Source organism: Dama dama, chromosome 12 (genome assembly GCF_033118175.1).
Source record: "Dama dama isolate Ldn47 chromosome 12, ASM3311817v1, whole genome shotgun sequence".
NCBI classification, from domain to species: domain Eukaryota; kingdom Metazoa; phylum Chordata; class Mammalia; order Artiodactyla; family Cervidae; genus Dama; species Dama dama.
The window spans coordinates 65,093,569-65,108,210 of NC_083692.1; the positions used below are offsets into that span (position 1 = coordinate 65,093,569).

The following is a 14,642-nucleotide window of genomic DNA, read 5'->3' on the forward strand; positions in this document are numbered from 1 at the left end:
CAGTCTTAAATAGAATTTAATATGAACAGACTGAAACAGAAGTTGGGTTAAAAAGGAGAAACGGGGAGAAAAGAGTTACTGAGAACTAACCCCTGAGATTTGTCTCCCTGTCAGCAGCTCCCCAGAGTCTAAATATTGTGACATTTCCTAGGATCAACAGGAGTTTAGAATTCTGTTTTAAGAATTAATTGGGTGGGAAGGATAAATCAGGACTTTGGGATTAACATAAACATGCTACTACATATAAAATAGATAACCTAAAAAAGGTCCTACTATATAGCACAGGGAAGTATATTCAGTATTTTGTAATAACCTATAAGGGAAAGAAATCTGAAAAAGATTATACGTTTATATGTATAACTGATTCACTTTGCTGTATACCTGAAAATAACATAACACTGTGAATCAACTATTTTTCAAATAAAAAAAATTAACTGGGTAAATTTATAAGCTGTTTCCCTGATATTATTTACCCCCTTTTTTTGGCAGCACTGCATAGCATGCTGGATCTTAGTTCCCTAACCAAGGATAGAACCTGCATTCTCTGCAGTGGAAGTTTGGCATCCCAACCATTGGGCCACCAGGGAATTCCCTACCCTTTAAAAAGATTATATATTATTAATAGTGACATTTTCATGAACACAGACAGAGATAAAGCCTGCAAGGAATATAATCACATAGAGATGAAAAGATCCATGGCTCTGGTTTTCACTAATGAAGGCTGTTACAGAAAGTGAATGTGAAGAATGTGAATTTTTGTAATATAAAGTTAAAAATATGCCAGAATGGTATAATTTGGTAAGCCACATTTTTGCTACAGTTGGGTAGCATATATCTGACACATTTTATAATCCTTTCCCCTCACAGGTTGCATTCAGGCCATTGTCAAATGTTGGTACTTGCCTGAATATGTGAACAAGTAACCAGGATCTAGGAACACGCAGTGAAATAACACAGAAAAGCACAAAGCCCCTGTGCTGAAGCCATTCCATTGTGTTGCTATCAAGTGTTGGTAAGGAGGGGAACAGCGGGGCGGTCACACACTGCTGATGAGAGGACACACGGGTACAATTCAACCAGTAATGTAAGTGTCTGCATACCTTACCGTCCAGCAGCCCCCCAGTCCTAGTTTTGAGAAACTCTTATGCATGGATAGGAGATGTGTTCCATAATGGTCATAGTTACACTGTGTAAAATAATAAAAATTGCTCATGGGGGACACAGGCTTGATCCCTGGTCGGGAAACTGAGATGCCACATGCTGCAGGGCACCTAAGCCAGCTCACCGCATCTACTGTCTGCCACGGCTACGGACCACGTGCTCTGGAGCCCATGTGCCACAACTAGAGAGCCCACGTGCTACAATTAAGACCCAACACAGCCAAAAATAAATAAGTAAATAAATATTAAAAAGATAAAAGTCAGAAATACCCATGGGTCCATGAGAGTAAAATGGGTAAGTTGAAATATATCCATACCATTGAAAAACACAGTGAAAATGAATGAACTTTAGCTCATTTATCAATATGGCTCTTGAAACATACAGAGTGAATGAAGCAAATCATTAGAAACAAATCAGTTTGATTTCATCTACATAAAATTCATATTTGATAACTAGGGAAAGAAAACTATCCCATCCCAGCTGGACACACTCCTGAGTAACCTAGAGGAGAAAACTCAGGATATGGCATAGAGGTAGATTCTTCCTCATGTCCTTATCTGTGGGCATTTGTGGGTCCTTGCTCAGTATTAGGCAGGTGGCTGCTGCTCAGTGGCTCATGTCCCATGTAAAATAACAAGAGTCCTATCTTAAGGAAGTTTATTCTTCATTTTTTTAGCCCTGCTTTCTGCCCAAACTTTCTTCCCCTTTTACAGGATGATTTAGAATGTTATATGGAATGTTTGCTTGCTGGTATAGAAAAGATTAAGGGTAAATGGGAATAAGAGAGGTCATATAGAGGAAGAATCATACATTTTCTGTTCCTACCTCTGCACTCTCTCTTGAAATATAGTTATCAGTTTCACTATTTGATCTTTAATTTAGGTGTGAAAGGCATGAAAAAATCCAGTCTCCCCACTGATTATTACCAATGACAACAATATTCTCCTCTAGTATGAACTCCTGCTGGATTACTCTGGTCTCAGGGAACCAAGGCTCCTCTTGCCTGACATTCAGCAGAACTCTCAAGGGAATTTTGATACACTCGGTTCTAATACAGGCCTTAACCTGTTGGTGATACTGTCTTAAACCCTCACACTGCTATTGCAGTGTTCTTTTGAATACCACCTGGTCTTTGTAGGTGATGATTAAGTAGACAGGGTGTAGAAGATTGTCTATATGGTTCATTCTGGCTTATACACCCTGCTACCAGTCAATAGCATGGCATTTATTCCATAAACTCTGGGTCCTGTTAGTTTCAGGGTCTGGCAGAACCACTCAGAGGCTATAATGAGTGCTGTGATCCTCCTCCTAATCTCTGAGGAGGGGCCAAATGTTCTCCAGGGAGGGTCACCGTCTTGGGGCTTGTCTTGGACAGGATGGAGACCTTGGGCAGAGATATCAGGTTTTTGTCTGTGTCTCTGGAATTTCCCTCACAAGTATAAATGCTTTAGAGAAATTTCTGCTTTTGATTCTATAGATATGGAAAGGCTTTAAGGAAATAATCCTATTAGGATGTTACATGGCTTAAAAATGCAGCAGAAGTGTGGGGAGGGGGGTTTGTCTCTTTACCAGCAACAGATTCACCCCTTGTGGTCTTTAACTTGTGTGTCCCAAGCAGAGCCTGGCCTTTTGGGGTATTCCCAGACATGGTCACATGTGGAGACTTTCTGGCCGGAGTCTTGGTCAGTGAGCGCTTATGCTCATTATCTTTAGTAGCAGCTGAAAACCTAAAAAGGACCGTGGAGAATAAGACATGAGTACTTGGGCTGAGCTTATAAACACCACCACCTACCCATCACCAGGCACTGAAAGGGCCTCAATATAACTTGCTATACACATGAACGTCTTTCACAGAATGTGAATGTTTTTAAACAATGATGCTATAGCAAATCATTTATCAAGTTCTGTTACTTGTAAAATATGGTCTTGTACTCTCTACTCTCCCTGCCTTGGCCAATGACAGCATAAAGCAGAATTCAAAGGAGACACCTAAGGGGCTCAAGTTTCAGGTGTACTTGAAGAAGCTCCCTTTCTTCTCCTGATGAGGGCAAGTCAGAGGGATTGGGAGACCACTAAGACTCTACAACAGAATTAAGAAAATAGATGTGTAGGAATGGTTCTGCTACCATGTCCACGCTGTTCTGTACCCTGCAGGAAGCAAGGACTAGCCCCTGACCATGTTCTTAATATTCTTAAATATTAATAAATACAATCAGAACTGCCAAGTATAAGTACCTCATATTCCAAGCTAACTCAATAAATAGAATTCCAAACTCAAGGGCATTTTTCAGCTTTTGAAAACTATGTCTGATATTGCACATGTTGGGGAAGTATCACCACGCACCACTTCTATTAAATGTAGCAATGCCCTTAATAAAGAAAAAAGGAGCCTGAAATCTTCCTCTGTGGGGACAGTCACAGTTAGGGGCTACCTTCACGCCAGGAAAGGCACAAGCAAAGAAAACAGGGATTAACAGGGCATGAGACGGCTATGCGACTGCACTACCCACTGGGCTACAACGTTCACACTGTAGGATGAGTCAGTTCTGAGACATTTTCAGCTTCAACTTTAAGTCAATGGAAAAATTTCTATAGACATCTTTGCAGACATACATTAAATTAATAAAGTAAAATATCCATATTATCTTTTCTATCTTATGAATGAAGTGTTAGGAAAGTTGGATAAAACAAGAAAACACAAATATAAAGGAAAAAAAGATTAACTTAAATGTTTGCTGATCTTTCTATTCCAATCCTTTCTCCTTTTTCATCCACTCTAAAACATTTGATGTAGTCCAGCTGAAATGTATTAAAAGCAATAAAGCCCTAGAGACCTCACCCTGGATTCCAGTTTGGAGCTCTTCTTTACCTGACATTCATCTTAGCTGCCGAAAGAGCAGAGTGCTTGGCTGACCCCTTCACACACAAGGCGCTCCGGCCTGGGTGGGGCCGGCCTTGCGAGCGCTGCTGGCTGCTAGGGGTACAAGCCACGGAGAGTCTTCCTCGGGCAGGAACTGGAGTTGCCGGCACTCCCTTAGTGACAGGCTGCCTCTGGAGAACCCGAAATGCAGCACATTAAAGCCTGGCCTCTTAGACAGTATTGTCTCCTGGGCAAAGTGCAGGAGAGTGCCCCATTTATCCCATTTCATCCTCACTTTTAACCCTATCATCCTTCCTTGTCTACTACCTCACCCCATCCTATCTGCCTGGCAGGCTGGGCTGTGCTGCTAAAATGGCTCTGATTTAACAGAAACTTCTAGTTGTGCTGTATTACAGAAAGCCCTTCGCAGCTCCCACGTCCCCAGGTATTTTCTCATTAGAGAGAGCAGGTGGCTAAACAGTCCCCCACATGACCAGAGACGGGGGATAAATGGTTCTCTTGGAAAGATGGTTTCTTTGACAGCATGATATGCACTTTATTAAATATAAACTCAAAGAAGAACCTACTGTGTAAAAAGCTTATGAAATTTACAAGTAATTACTCCCCAACCCAACCCTAGATCCCCAATAGCTTTTTTTTCTTCCCCAATAGCTTTTTAAAGTTCTTTTTAAAAAACCTAAAGAAAAAGAAGAGAGGAAGGGGAATGCTCTCTATGAAACAGCAGGGAAGGGTTTCACTTATGTAATCTTTTTTAGATACAGTCAGAGCACAAAGAGTGATGGAATGTTTTACTATCATTAGTCTTAGTTCTGCTGCAGGCAGAAGAAATCTAACTTCACTAACTGACAACAGAAATAGGACTACTGGAATTGACAATGTAGAGCCAAAAGAAACATTCTGATTATAGCCTATGAAATAATACAAGGAAGCAGAGAATTACATTAAGTTCTCATTTCAACATACAAGCAGAAGAGATTCATGTTGTGAGACGAATTTAAAAATAAAATATTTAGTAAATATGTATCTTTACCATAAGCTAAGAACTCAGGTTAGATGTATATTAAGTATACTGTTATATGTAATCACACCATTTATGTTTTCTTCTTTCTCCTAAAATTCCCACTTTCTATACTGTCTCCTCACAATTCACTTCGTGCCAGAACCATTAACTCTGCATCTTTGCCTGAGCAACTTAAAATGTTTAAGTGATTCTACTCACACTGAGTACCAATCTTTCTGGCTTTTCAGGTAGAATATTATGCTGACTGTAGTAGCTCTATTTTGTTTGCAATGTATCTAATAAATTTCTCCCTTTCTTTTAGCAAAAAAAATCCTGTTCTAATGAAGCGAGGAGCTCAATCATAACATACATGAAAGTACAAATGTGGATTAAAGATTAACATAGGGAAAATAATAAAAGCAGTAAAAATAAAAGCATATTTTTATGATCTTGGGACAGGAAGGGCAACACAAAACCCTCAGTTTTAAAAGGAAAAGTTGTAAAGTTTAGTAAAACAATAAAACCTTCCACAAGGTAAGATACCATTAATACAGTTAAAAGTTACTGTGGGAAAGTATTTAGGACACATAATATATAATATTTGTCATTCATATAGATAAGTGGCTCATAAATTGGCAAAAATTAAGAAAAAGCAAATTCACAGAAAACCTGCCAATTATATCATACAAAGATTTGTAACATGAACATGTAACATCTGAAGATCAGAGAAATGCAAATTCAATTGGTTTTTTTTTTTTTTCATATATTCTCAAAGATTAAAAATTTGATCATTCTCACTGTTAGCAAAGTAAACAAGCATCTTGGGGCACAAAGTTTGGGATCCCATTATAGAGGAGCCATCAGGCAACTAATCATGGAGACAGTCATTGGTCACAGCCAAGATGATTCTCTCTAGACCTCTGCTCACTTCTTACTGTCCATCACTCTCCAAAGGACCAACCCCCAAACATATCAACTGTTAAGAAAACCACATTAGCTATGGTGAAATCACTATCATTGTTTTTTATTTAGTCTCCAAATAGATCATACCAAATAGCCCATCTCATCAGCTAATTCCTGATTAAATAGTGACACTGGGGTGGGATTTGTAGAACTAAACTCATTCAGATGGGACTGTCAGCTAAGTAACAAGATAAGCTACTTGTTTATTCAATACATCTTCAAGGCTACACTCAAGTTTAAGGTTAAAGCAGTTGTTCTGCCCTTAACTTTTACCTAGAAAATTAATTCATCCATATCATGTGTACAGAAAGCTTGACTTTTAATATAAGTAGACTCAGCTTCAAGGTAAGGAAAATGAGTGGCTCTCTTTCTAGGCGTATTTGCAGCTAGCTCATGCCTGTGCAGAGAAAGAAGCTATCTACTTTCTGTAAAGCATCAGCAGGCCACTCCCCTTCTCCCTCACTCCCAGGATGGGCCTCTTGTCCCAGTATTCAGTAATGAATGCTGTGATACTTAGCCCTTGTTAAAATTTAAAAGTCTTCTTATGGACATACTGAGTATCTCTTCTCTGGATTGTCCACCCATGTTGTTAGATCAGTATGAAGGAATAGAGATGTTTAATGCCTTGACTTGGGGATGCTGCTGCTTGCTAGAAGGTTGATAACACTGTCTTCAACTGTGGTAACAGTGGTTTTATAAACACTGTTCAAGTGAACATTTATTATCCAAGATTAAGTCTCTAAGAACCACATGTATTTTTTTGTTTGTTTTTTTAATTATCTAGAGCTTATTATCCAGTGCATTTCCCCACTGCCATGGGTATCAGAAAGCTTAAAACTCAACTCAATAATTGATATAGCAGACACTGTACCTGCTAACAATGCTCATTTTCTGCCCTTTTAAAAACAGCTTTATACTGTTTTGTGCTGTAATACCACAAACTGGCTCAAATTCTTTGAGAAATAGGCAGGTTATTATGTATTATTAAATTAAAAAATGTTTCCCATCCAAATGTGAGGCACCCCTTTAACAACAGATACCATGTAAGACAGTAACATCAACTTCCTATGATGTTATTAACTCACTACTCTTCTGCTAACTCAACCTCAGGGTTGACTTCACCTTCTCTTACTCAAAGGAGTTCAAGTCCAGCACTAGCTGGTCTGAGGGCCCCCAGTCCAGGGAGCTCAGTTATGACAGTAAGCCTTCAAGCTAGCCACTGTTAGTCACCCTTTTTCCCTTTGAGTTACAGACAGGAAAAGAAGGTGGTTTCAGCCATCAATCAGTTTTTCCCCATCAAAAGTGATAGGCACAATGTCTGATTGTGGAAAACAGAGTAACTTATTGCTATTTTGGAATTCTTCCTTTCTTTAGTTTTTTTTTTTTTTTTTTAAACTGTTTACTTGAAATATTTTTCTATTTTAAAAATTTTAAGAAGTTATATTTTCTTAATGTTTTTTCTTTCTTTTTAACTCTTTTTTATAGTGAAGATTCACTGCTTTATCTGGAGGGTTTTGAAAATTCTCAAAAACAAATTTAAAATAATAAAGATACATTAAACTCAAATCTATTCCAGTAATAGAATAATAGAAAGCTAGTTGTATTTACCATGCTATGTAATACACAGTATCAACATTAAAATCAAACAGTACCACTAAGAACATAATTTTATCAGCATACCTTCAGTTCATTAAATGAATTATGCTCTTCAAAATATTTCTTTTTTCTCTCAACATATTGATCAATGGACTCCATTTCCTTAAAACGAGCCTCGTGAAGCTTCTTAAAGTCTAGAGTATTTTCCCAAATGTGAAAATTAATAACAAGACAAAATCCATTTATTCACCTTCCTTATGTTTTTCTGTTAACATTTATTCTCATCTCAGTATTCCTAATATTCAACTTCAAACATCATTTTTGCTAAAATTTTAATTTCAAAACATTTAGTTTTTGGAAACTCAGGAGAAAAGCATATTCATCTTATAAACTATCAAACACTGACAATCTCTCCATTTCACTGCCGACATCTTGGTTTAGTCCAGAGGATAAGAAAAGATTAACAGATTTGTCCTCCACCTCACCAATTAATTAATGGCCTTTACTTAAATTTGACATTTTATAATGCTAAGAAGAGAAGGGAATGCTAAGAAGAGAAGGGAATTTATAATGCTAAGAAGAGAGGGAATGGCAACCCACTCCAGTATTCTTGTCTGGAGAACCCCAGGGACAGAGGAGCCTGGTGGGCTACAGTCCATGGGGTTGAAAAGAGTCGGACATGACTGAGTGACTAAGCACAATGCTAAGAAAGTTCTATGCCAAGGGTTGGCAAATTTTGTCTGTAAAGGGGCAGACAATAAATATTTTATGCTTGACAGCCACACACAATGTGGTCTCTGAGTTATGTTCCTTCTTTTATACAATGCTTTACAACTGTAAAAGACATTCTTAGCTCAAGGGCTGTAAGACAGGCCAAGATGGGCAATAGTTTACCTCTGCTCTGTGCTATTCTAATTAATTATATTCTCACTAAGCATAATAAGTAATAGAATTTCTAATACATGCTGAGCAGCATTTTAAGTATTCTAAATATACCCACAATCAACATTCTATATGCCAGGCAACAGAGTAACTTACTTGGAGTAGTGCTTGCAGTTTTTTTGTTTTTTCCAGGTTTGGAAAACCCATCTGTGTAGAGAGACTTCTTTCTTTTTGAAGGTACCCTTGGCTCTTCATTATCTGAATCCAAAGATACAGAATTAATGAAAGATTTCTAAAAATTATTCCCATGAAGAAATGTAACAGAAACTAACACTGTAAAGCAATTATACTTCAATTTTAAAAAATGTAAGTTAACATGAAGCATTTTCATGTGCTAATCTCTGCCAAGGTTGTGGGAGAAACAGTATGTAAGGAACACAAAGAGTTATAACATCACCACAATTAGCAGACAGAAATTTTGTGCTTCCTGTATAGCTTTATAAGCCTATCAGAAATTTAAAAACACTTTCCCAGAACTTTTGCTATGAACATGTCTAGTTGTTTTAACGAGAACAATAAAAATCACATAATCCCACCAGCCTAAGAAACACTATTATCATTCTGGCATATTTTCTCAGGTCCTTTACTTCTATGCTTGTTTTGCTTTTGTTCTTTAAATCTAGTTAAGATCATGATGTGTATAACTGTTGCTATTTCCCTCTACTTGTCTTCCACATTCTAACATCATTTTTAGCTTGAGGCAATCTACTAAATACTGTGTAAGTGACTTTTCAAGAAATGCTACTTATGAAGTCTTACATCCTTAACGTTTCCCAATGCATCTAAAAAACAAGACAAAAGAATGAATAGATAGAGCTGGAGGGGCTGCAGTGGCTTTTGCTTGGACTTTGGCCATGAAATAGGATATGTAAAGAATCAGAGCCACTCTTCACAGCATGATTATAAATGAAAATATAATAACTACAACAAAGGAACAACCTAGCAGACACCTCCATAACCAAGTGATGCATGTTAACAAGACTAGTCATAGGACAAACCAATACCTGAGCCCTCTGGGGTGCTGGCTATGAAGGACACTATGTCCTAGTTGGTGGGATTCCTGCCAATAGGGCATGATCTGATTCTATCATCAACAACATCAGACAAACTAAGTCAGAGGACCCAAGAAACTGTCTGTATTTTAAAAACATCAACGCACTGGGAGACAAAGGAAGGCTGAAGAACTGTTCCAAATTAAAGTAGTTTAAAGAGGCATGGCAACGAAATGCCAAGGATGAGTCTGCCTTTGTTTTAAGGGACATTGCTGGGATGAAATCTAAATAAGGTCTGTCTAAATAAGGTTAGTTATCAAGTTTCATACTTTCTAGCCTCAGGATCCCTCTGTACTCTCAAAAATTAAGGACCCCAAAGAATTTTTGTTCATGTATCAATATGTACCATACTAGACTTAAAACTAAGACATTTAAAGATATTTGATTCACTAAAAATAGACCCAACTATACCTTAACATAATTAAAAATGACTAAAGTTTCTAAATAAAAAAAATGAATTGAGTGGTTATTTTCTCTTTTCTTTTACAATTTCTTTAATAATAAAAGGCAGCTGGATTCTCTCATCTGCTTCTGCATACACTATGTTGTGATATATTGTTCTGGCTGAAGTAATATATGAAAACAAATTTTGCCATATACAGCTATGTGGTTGAAAGTGAAGACTATTTAATGGCCTTTTAAGATAACTGTGGATATTCTTCTTTGATACTATACCAAACCTTGACAAGTGGTTGTTTGTTAGAGGTTAACTATCATGTGGAATATGAACTGCACTCTGTACATTTGTGAGAAAATGTCCTTATATTTTAAGAAACACACAGAAATATTTAGGGGTAAAAAGGCACATATCTGAAACTTACTCTCAAGCAGTTTATGAAAAAATGTATATAACACATATAAGTATGTATATATGTATATAAGTAGAAGAATAAAGCAAATGTGGCAAAATATTAATATTTGAGAAATCTAGGTGAAAGATATATAGGAACTCGTTACTGTTCTTACAACTTCATGTCTAGAATTATGTCTAAATAAAATTTAAAAAATTCCTCTCACCAGAAACTACATGATCCGACTTTTCTCCTTTAAACAGCCTGCACTTCAGTGGGCAAACCTGACTTACTGGATCTACCCTCATTTTTCCCATGCCTTCAAAACTGGGTCCTAGAGGTAAGTCTTCTCGACAACATGATTGGTGGAATACCAGACATTTGTAATTCTATACCCACCTCTGACTCCGTCATATTTCTTTACATTCCCCTCATCTCAAGATTTCAAAGTGGGTTTATGAGGCATATGCATCAGAACTACCTGGGGATGCTTATTAAATCTGCAGAATTTCAAGCTCACCTCAGACCTACTGAATCAGAACCTCTACTCCTTTAATTTTCTAAATTTAGTAACACATTCAAAATGCTGAGGAAGATGGGAAGGCTCAGCATTAGAAATTCTACATTAGACTGCCTGGTGGACATGAGTGGATCATTTCTCTCTCAGTCCCCTCAGGCAAACATCAGGTCCCAGACAGACTGCTGGGATGAAGCAAACACTGAGACACTGCTGCAACTGGCAGGCTTCCTGAGGGATGAAATCAGAAAGCACCAAGTCCTAGTAGGTAAAAGGGAACTGAAGATTTCTGGCCTTTTTTTTTTTTTTTTTTGGTGGCCACACCATGAACCATGCGGGATCTTAATTCCCTGACCAGGGATAGAACCCACGCCCCACTCAGTGGAATCAAGGAGTCCTAATCACTGAACTGCCAGGGGTGTCTTCTGGCTTTACTGAAACAAACATTTAGTTGAGAAAGTTTAGAGAAGTTTTTAGGTTACAGACTAAGTAAAATATACATTTATCATAATAAAACACTCACACTGCTGGGAAGGTAGACCATGAAGATCCCTTTTAATTGTCCTACTTGAGGGAGCTAACACGCCTTTGAACCTGTCTCTGGAGCAGGCCAGAAGGAGCTAATCGGCAGAATGTGGGCTCCCCTCATCCCGCCTAGAGATTAACTGCCTGAAACTTTCCAGCTATCACTTTTACTCTGGTTTCTACCAGTTGTTAAAGGTGACCTGATGGCCTGCTATACTTGGTTCTAACTTTTGCTCTCACTGCAAAACCCTCGGAAATTCTATATAATGGTATATTGGGTGGAAAGGTTTTCCCAAAAGAGATATGCTGAAGTCTTAATCTCTAGTAACTGTGAAATGACCTTATTTGCAAAGGGTCTTTGTAGATGTAATCAACTTAAGCTGAGGTCACTGGGATAGACCTGGGCTTCCCAAGTGGTGCAGTGGTAAAGAATCTGCCTGCCAATGCAGGAGATGCAAGAGACGCAGGGTTCGATCCCTAGGTCAGGAAGATCCCCTGGAGAAGGAAATGGCAACCTGCTCCAATATTCTTGCCTGGAGAATCCCATGGACAGAGGAGCCTGGTGGGCTACAGTCCATGGGATTGCAAAGAGTCGGACATGACTGAGTGCACAGACACACACAAGCCAATATAACTGGTGTCCTTTTAAGAAAATAAAAAGAAAACGACACACAGAGAGAATACCACATGACGAAGAGGCAGAGATTTAGCTGCAAGCCAAGGGCTATAACCATCACCAGAGGTACAAAGCTGCCAGGAAGGATTCTCCCCAGTGTGGAAGAGAATGGCCCTACTGACACCTTAATTTTAGACTCTAGCCTCCAGAACTGTGACAGAATAAATTTCTAAGTTGCCCAGTTTGTGGCACTTTGTTATGGCAGTCCTAGTGAACTAAAGCACAGTCACCCTAGCAATTTTAGATTTTTTAAAAATGACTTGCATACCATCTAGTCCACGTTTTCCCGAGGACACTGCATTCCCATCTCCTTGATTCTCTTTCGGTGGAGAAGTAATTTCTACAGCAGTTCTGAGAACCTGGCTTTCATGCTTTTCTTGATTCTGGGATTCAGTAGGGCCACATATTTTTATCTCTGAATGATTCTGCTACAAATTTTAGAAAGAAATAAATGATTTAAATGACAAGTAATCACATTTGAAAACTGCCATGAGTAAATCTGAAAAGGTCTCATCACAAGAAAAATCTAACCATGTGAGGAGATGAATGTTAACTAGACACTGTATATACTGTGAAATGATCACCCCAAATATTGAATCATTACACTGAACACCCAAAACTGATAGTGTGTTATGTGTCAATTATACCTCAATTAAAAAAAAATATCATTAGGGACTTCTCTGTTAGTCCAGTGGTTAAGAATCCCCCTTCCAGTCCAGGGGACATGGGTTCGATCCCTGGTGGGGGAACGAAGATCCCATATGCTGCAGGGAAACTAAGACAGTGAACTGCAACTGAAGAGCCTGCAAGTCACAACAAAGATCCAGCACAGCCAAAAGAAAAAAATTATATCATTAAAAAAAATATCATCCAAAAAAAATATCAAAAAAAATTATATCATTAAAAACGCCATTATAGTCAGACATTAAAAAAAGGAAAGAAAAAAGTAATCACTGTCTTCCAAAGATAGGTACCAAATTGAGGGGGAAAAGGAGTTAAAGGAAGAAAATGAAGAGATTAAGCTTTTTTTGAATGGCAGATCAGGTTCTTTGCCTCACCACGTGTTGTGAGCATGTGCATTTGGGCACAGGAGAGACTAGGGACAACTGGAAGGCATACATGGCAGAGGAAGCTCTCCGAGGGAGGAGAAACTAACAGTGAAAGACCTGGACAGGCCAACAAGTAAGGTCTTACACAAAGCTAGAACACAAAAGTTAGGACCATCTTGTAAAAGTTACATTTGAATGAAAGGATAATAGAACCAGAATCCTCTCAAAGCCGGTGGGGAAAGTGCCTGGAATCTCGTGAGGACACTGCTCAAAGACCAAGCTGATCACCAGGCCCAGGACAAGTTAGGAAGGAGGAAAAAAAAAATTGTATTTGATACTGGTATCTCTTTCCCTCTTATTTACTATACACCTTACTTAAGTAAACACTTAATGAATATTCCTATTTATTTAACAAACATTTAATTTGAACTTAATACTTCTATTTTGGCTGCACCCCACAGCTAGTGGGATCTTAGTTCCCCAACCAGGGATTGAACCTGGGCCCTGGGCAGTGAAAGCATGGAGTCCTAGCCATTGGACCACCAGAGAAGTCCCTGTGCTTAGTACTTAATAAGAACTTCCTGAGTGCCAGTCCCTGAGGTGTGATGATAAAGCCAGACTTGGGTCTGGGCTCAGAGCAGTGTTTACCATCAGCTGATCTCATAAGCGAATAAGAGAAAGCTCCCTAATAATATACCAGATTGGGCACAGGTGGTAGCTTCTTTTCAGTTTGCACATTTCCATTTGCCTGTGAGTCAGGGCTCCTGTGGACAGTCTTACGCCTTCCTCTGGTTTTGGTGACATGGTCATCCGGCTCCCTCTCAGTGTGTTCCTGGCTGCTGGTCTGTATTTCAGTCTCATCACAAGAGAATGCAGAAGTCTGAATTTCATCCTGGAAAAAAGACATTAATCTGCCATGTCCCATGTATACAGTTACAATGCTCAGGAAGAATCAGAATTTAAACTGAATAAAAAACATATCACATATGCAAGAGATAATTTTAAAACTCTCCAGCATGAAATTATAGGCACAGTCAAGAATTACAAAGTATTCAAAAAGAAATAATCACACTTAACCCAAGCTAAAAAACTAGGCTAGCAAAGCATTCAAAGGTATATTAGTGTATGTAAACAAGCAAATTATTATTACTAGTTTTTTGGCCGCACTGCTTGGCTTGCAGGATCTCAGTTCCCCACCCAGGGATCGAACCCAGGCCCATGGCAGTGAAAGTGCCAAGTCCCAAACACTGGACCACAAGGGAATGCCCACAAATTATTAAAAGTGCACGAATTAATGTATGCTATAACTAATAACAACAACGTCTAATATCATTGACCCCCTTAGGTGTCAAGCCTTGCCAAAAATCTTTGGTGTGGGTCTGCAGCAGCCATGACAATCACTCTCAGCAGCAGTGGTTCATAGACTACCACAGGTCACTCTCATAGTCTCCACTGCATTTGATTCTCGTAACACTAAATTCAGCAGAGA

General features: G+C 38.6%; 1 protein-coding gene across 1 annotated transcript in view; it reads right to left on the minus strand.

Moving 5' to 3' along the window:
* Positions 1-14,642, minus strand: part of NUSAP1 (nucleolar and spindle associated protein 1) — a 28,696-nt gene that overhangs the window by 8,088 nt on the left and 5,966 nt on the right. The window contains exons 3-8 of the mRNA XM_061157522.1: positions 13,851-14,045; positions 12,373-12,532; positions 8,640-8,741; positions 7,686-7,795; positions 4,031-4,212; positions 2,731-2,888 (exon numbers count right to left, since the gene is read on the minus strand). Coding sequence (XP_061013505.1) covers positions 2,731-2,888; positions 4,031-4,212; positions 7,686-7,795; positions 8,640-8,741; positions 12,373-12,532; positions 13,851-14,045 — 907 coding nt within the window. The remainder of the gene's footprint in view (positions 1-2,730; positions 2,889-4,030; positions 4,213-7,685; positions 7,796-8,639; positions 8,742-12,372; positions 12,533-13,850; positions 14,046-14,642) is intronic.